The sequence below is a fragment of the Rhodamnia argentea genome, chromosome 7 (genome assembly GCF_020921035.1).
Source record: "Rhodamnia argentea isolate NSW1041297 chromosome 7, ASM2092103v1, whole genome shotgun sequence".
NCBI lineage: Eukaryota > Viridiplantae > Streptophyta > Magnoliopsida > Myrtales > Myrtaceae > Rhodamnia > Rhodamnia argentea.
The window spans coordinates 29361550-29367549 of NC_063156.1; the positions used below are offsets into that span (position 1 = coordinate 29361550).

At 47.5% G+C, this 6000-nt stretch overlaps 2 protein-coding genes across 2 annotated transcripts; both read right to left on the reverse strand.

Annotated features, from left to right (window-relative positions):
• Positions 1 to 610: 610 nt before the first annotated feature.
• On the reverse strand, positions 611 to 2548 carry LOC115749466 (GRAS family protein RAD1-like). Its single transcript, XM_030686284.2, has one exon. It carries the CDS (start codon positions 2319 to 2321, stop codon positions 726 to 728), a length of 1596 nt encoding a protein of 531 aa, XP_030542144.1. The 5' UTR covers positions 2322 to 2548; the 3' UTR covers positions 611 to 725.
• Positions 2549 to 3800: 1252 nt separating this feature from the next.
• On the reverse strand, positions 3801 to 5185 carry LOC115749494 ((13S,14R)-1,13-dihydroxy-N-methylcanadine 13-O-acetyltransferase AT1-like). The gene is made up of 4 exons (XM_048282667.1): positions 4945 to 5185; positions 4611 to 4672; positions 4222 to 4303; positions 3801 to 4090 (listed from the first exon to the last, which is right to left on the reverse strand). Exons 1-4 carry the CDS (start codon positions 5099 to 5101, stop codon positions 3801 to 3803), a joined length of 591 nt encoding a protein of 196 aa, XP_048138624.1. The 5' UTR covers positions 5102 to 5185.
• Positions 5186 to 6000: the final 815 nt, after the last annotated feature.

Sequence of the window (6000 nt, forward strand, 5' to 3'; positions counted from 1 at the left end):
TTCCCTTGTTTCTCGCTCGGTCTCTTGCACTGAAGTCCAAAGAGGAAATCCCAACCCGGGTTGCCGAGAAAACAGGGGACTCTGTACGATGCCTTCTCTTGTCTGTTCGGTTCCTAGCGGACAAAGATCCAATTCCCAAATGTGTCTCTCAATAACGTGACAGACTGACAGTTGCTTGGAGGAGATCAAAGTTCGTCATAGCACCCTTACCGCGGCGCGACGCCAGTCACAGAGAGGACTGCTCTGATCTGCACAATCGATTTTTCCTTCCGTAGTGGCAACAATAACTCTTCTGTTTGATAGAACCGCGGATAGGTTGTCGTTAAAATTTGGCATCAAGATGGAACTCATGGATTATAGCAGTGTTTCTTTCATTGCAAAGGATAACGAGTGTTCACAACTTTCACAATGCCAAACAAATCGTCCCTCCACGCAAGTCTTTTTATTTGATCTGTTAAAGCACCGGAAAAGGTCGTGCTCAAGCTCATGCGCGAGCGCCACTTATTTATATCAAAGTCCGGTGTTTGCACCCGAAGATTCGACACAGCTACAAAACCCCGTGTAGCTTAGCAGGCGTCGATTATTGTCATTACAGGAAAAAAAGAGGGAAGCCATATTTATAAGTCCATCAGAAAGCAAAACCCATTCACTTTGTAACTGTTCCTTGAACTTCACTAGAAGATGCCACTCGTTAGCACAACGTGGTTCAAGCTGGGGCTCTGTTCTTAGCATTTCCAGCAAGAAGCAGCGACAATGGGCTTGGAGTTCCACCCCAGAACAAGACACCCTTTCTCTTCAACAACAGTGTAGCCCTCGCAGACCTTGTTCTTGCCGAGCCACTGCTTGGCCTGAGCCATCATCTTGATTGGCGCCGACTGGAACCCGGCCCTGCTCATCCTCCGCCGCCACTGGTCCACCCTCTCATGTCGCTCCACCCTCGCTGGTCCCTCGCAGCTCACTATGTTCTTGATCTCCTCCGCGAAGTAGAACTGCTCCACCTTGGCCCTCCGGGTGTCGTACCTGGGCAACATCGCGTCCAGAGAGTCGAAAATTGCAGAGTAGTAATGCAGAGCCTCCATGAACCTCCCAAGAAAGAAAGGCCCATTGTGGCTCGAATCTTGCTCTACCAAGACCAGAACTTTCGGTGACAATTCATGAATCATTTGAAGCACAGAGTTCAGAGCCCCTCTGCTCTCTTTGACAACACAATGCAGCTGGAGAATGCTGTTCACAGCAAGCACTTCGCCTTCACAGATTTTGATATCTTCTGCCTGCAGATTCTCCAGATTGGTCTCCACCACAGAGAACTCCAGATTGATCCCCAAGTTGAGCGCGTAAGCCTCAAGCTCGTCCCCGATGGAGCGAAACTTCTTGGCGCTTAGGCCGATGGCAGTGATGCGGAGGCGACGCGGCGGCTGGCCATGCCGGCCCGCGAGGCTCTGGATCAGCCTCCGCCACTGGTGCCCACGTGGCAGGCCCAGGGACATCCCCAGGTCCACCACATGGACGAAACTCTCTCCCTCAAAGGCTTCCAATATGAAAGTGTTGGCCACAAAGTGGCCGAACTGGATGTACGGGCAGATCTCGTAGGCCAGCCGCAAGGCCTCCTCCTTCTCGTCGAAGGCTGTGGCCCCAGCCGCTGCTGCTGCTGCCGCCGGCCAGACGAAGCCCGACGTCCCGAGCGGCTGGAGCAGGGACAATCGGTCAGCAAGGCCCTGGACGAAGCACGAGGCCACTCGCTGGAACGAGGTACCGAACACCAGGGCCCGAGACCTGAGCTCCGACAGCAGCGATGACGCGTACAACTTGTCGCGGCAAGCCACGGCCTCAGCGCACGCGATGAGGAGCTGGACGAGCCTCATCCCGTCGGCCGACCCGTCCTCCTCTCCGCCACGGATGGCGGAGACCGCCGCCGCCTCCTCGACAGCCTCTGCCGCGAGGTAGCGCTGCGTGTATGTCCATATGTGGTCGCGAAAGTGGAGCCTCCGGGGGGTGTTGAGGCTGGTCGTGCTGCTGCACCGGCGGATTGCGCTTCCGCCGCCGCCGAAACCGCCGGTATAAGCTCTGGGGCTGTTGCTCCCAATCGATTCGACGGAACTGTAAGTCCTCTTGAGCCTCTGCTGGCCTCTCGCCTCTTCTTCCTCTTCCTGGTCACAACCCGCGAGCATATCCTCATGATCGAGCGAGCTCGTGGAAAGGTCGCGAGTCGAGGACGAGGATGGCGAAGAAGTAAGCTTGAGACAACTCAGAGAGTCAATGGTCAGGTCGTCGTTAATGTTAAGGTACAACTCATCAGGGACCTGAATAGGAACATGACCCATCTATCTCTAATGCTGCTGCTGCTGCTTCTTCTTCTAATTCTTCTCCGAAGATATTTTCAATGAAGCTCTGAAAGAGTGCAACACCAGCCACGGACAACTTATGTAGTTTTCATAATTGACATGTTCGAGGCGGTTCCTTGTTCGTATCGAAGTTTCCTAGACACGAAGAGCACAACAACTATGTGGGCACAAAAATAAAAATAAAAATAAACCAACACAAGATAATCTAAAAGAAATTGGCTTTAATTAGTTGTCTCCCTGGAAGTCGGCATTGCTGTGGATAGAGGGAAAAATGCTCCGATCAATCATATTGTCTTGGAGATTCCTCCAATTTTTTTGGATTGCATCCGTCTTTTTCCCGCTTTCCGGTGGCAATAAATTTGTTTTCGCACTCCTCCGCTTCTGGTTCTGTATCCCAAAGCGAATTCGTGCTTTCCGAACTTTTAGATTTCGCCTAAAAAGTCTAATGACAGCATCCAATACGTTGATGTTTGCATCTCAAGCATCGATCATCTGATGAATTCCGGTTTTGCAGAATCCTAACCTTCGATTAAAGATCATTAGGAATGATGAGACGCCCCCATAGGAGGCGCCCGGGTCTCAGATTCTGGTTCCTGCACGCACGTGCCCTAGTGCTGTGCTGGGTCGGAAGACAACATCAAGAAGTACAAAACTCGCGTAAGGACAGCAAGAAAAGTCCTCTCTGCTACGCTGGGTCGGAAGACAATATCAAGAAGTGCAAAACTCGCGTAAGGACAGAAAGAAAATTCCTCTCTGCTACGATACCGCCACCGGGCATGAGTCAAGTATGTCATTGCGCGTTGCATTGTTATCGGATCGATCTTTGGCCTTGCTGTGAGCTTAGTTCGTCATGATCTATGAAGGCATATCCATTGGACGCGAGTATCCAACAAGAACAGAAAGAACAGAAGTTGTTACAATTTTTGAACTTACTCACCAACCAAGTCAAGGAGAATTCTCCGAAGTATGATTGCATTCTACTATCGCGTTATACAAGAAAGAAGCGGGAGACTATGTGTATTCATCGAGATATGCATTTTTTTCAATAGATTTCGATTGAAAGAGCGGAGGAAATGCATCAAAGATCGAGCAGATTGAATGTCAACTTGAATTCCACCCAACCACCCCCCCCCAAAACAAAAAAAAAACAAGAACAGCCATCTGCCATTAGAATTAGACAAGGGCAGAACTGGTTTGTTCTTCAGCAAGATAGAATTCCGGGGACGAAAATGAAATTGCAGTGAATACATTCTTGAATTTTTAAGAATTTGCAACTTCATTTCGCAGCTTCTCCTAGTGTCTGCCTGCTAACATTCGCTTTTAATTCGTTCTCACTCACGTTTATGTCCTTGGGCGAGGTTAGTTTTCAGACCTGTGTTGAGCATGATAATGATTCACGGAGGCTATTCAGATTAGAACTATTCTGATGGAACGAGGTAATTCTTCTAATTGAAGAACTCAAAGGCGAGAATTCAGTAGCATACAGGAAGGGCTCTCAGTTGCCGAAGCAAGCGCAAGAAGCTCTTCGTTCCTCTCAAAAACACCCATATCTTTTTCTTCCATGGTCACCCAAGCTTCAATTCCATCACCGTATCTCGATTCAATCAGGACGACAACGTTCTTGAAGACGAGCCCAGCGCTGCTCACCCAGACCAGCTTCCCCCAACCGAAATCAGCTTCATATAAATGGAATTTCCCTAGGTAGTGAATCTGTATATGTCCACATTCGCCGAAACCAACTCGACTATCTGTTTAAGAGACTCAACGACAAGGGAAAAACCACTTTCGCCTTGCATTTTTAAAACATGTTGTCTGTCAAATTCCTTTATCGACTTCTTGATCTATTTCACCAAGTCGTGCAATCCAATCTGATCACTACCAGGTGCAATTGCCAGCCAAAGGAGATTGCCAGCACAAGATTCTGAGAGTGGCGGATCAATCTTAGCTCTCAGATTCACAGTCTGTGTCAAAACAGACGAAACAAAGGAACCCAATCTTGCTCTAGACCGTCCATAGCACACTTCCAGATAAGCGGTGAAACCACCTCGTTGTGACTAGGATGGTCCCTGCAAAAGTGGCTGGTGATTTTCTCTCTCAGCAGAGCGATTTTAGAGCCATTGAACACAAATATTTTCGTAATGCACTTATCTTTTGGTATGTCTAGCGTGGGCAATAAACCCGACAAGTCTTTTTGCGCGAACAGTTGCGGCCAAAGGTGGGAGACAAATGGTCACTAGAACCTCTAGACTTAACAGCCCAAGTATTTACTAGTGAAGCAAATGTGACCCCATCAATAAGCTTGTGCAATGTGCACAAGCCAATGGCCAATCCTCCACAAGTAAAAACATTTACTTAAACTGCTAATTGGAACTCCGTGGATGATCTCGTGATGTGGTAATCACGAGGAAGTAATTGATCTACCAACTCTACTTTTGGCAATCTTAAGATCTCCAAGAGGGGACAGTTCACTTCGGCCTCAATGAACTCGGCCCCATAGTCGTTGCACTCAAGGAATTGGTTCTCTCTGACTTTCCCCACAAGAGGGTAGAACTCGGTCAAGGCCTCCGACAACCGATCTTGGCTCGAGCTCAAAGTCTGGTACTATCATCAATGTCAGCGTAGTAAAAGATCATCGGGACGTATTCTGGAGGAGAAAGCTGATCTAGGAGAGAGAGTTTCAAGTGTCTGAGGCTATAAGGTGTTGGATAGGATGGTCTTACGGCATGTTTTGATTTGATCTCGACCATTATCGCATCCATCTCCTGTGGTTTCACAAGCTCAACGAGGAAGAGGGAAGCTTTGATGCTGGGATATGCAGAGTTGATATAGGCCTTGGATCGTTGACTGTGGGTCATCAAAGCATTGGATTAAGTGATGAACAAAGTCTCCAGTCTGGATTCGACGGTACCAACAATGTCATTTGCCCTCTCTTCTTGTGATTTTCTGGGACTTCCTTTGGAGACTCCATCGATGATCCAATGGACATTCCATTTTTATGCAGAGTTTTTGTAACTCCCGGAGATTGCAAGAACGAAAAACTAAACCTTGCACTTAATTCTTGTTCCTTTTGATGTGACTAAATCAACACACCAAAACCATAGAAAGGAACTTCTATTCTTGTGAATTTGAAGGAATGCCACAATTTACAGAAGTAGAGCCGAAAAAGGACGGAAGCATTGATGGATAAGCACGAGGAAAATGCATTCCATTCTCAGAATGATATTTAAGGATGAATCCAAATTTCTTTCATCCAATCTGTTTTCTCTCTTCTATCCCATTTTTGTTTCCTGGGCCATTTCCGATATCAAATGCAATTATTACTGCTCGGCTGTCTCATTCGATAATGGAACTCGTCGATTCACATTTTGATACAAAAGATGAACTATGTGGATTCAAACTATGAACTGATTTAGACTTATCGCTAGACTTGGTTTAAGGGATTATTTATTAGGTTAATTAAGAGGATCACTGCCAGGACACTGAACCTTTAGGGGAAAAAAATGAAAAAGTGAAAAGAAGTTCTACTGGGGAGACCAACGCTGGTCAACGTGGGGTCAATTGCTATGCTAAGTCCGGCCTGAGCCTGCTCTTCTTCCTTGGCATTTTGGCAGAGTCATTGTCATGGCCAAGAAATCGTTTTATATTGGATTTTGCTCAG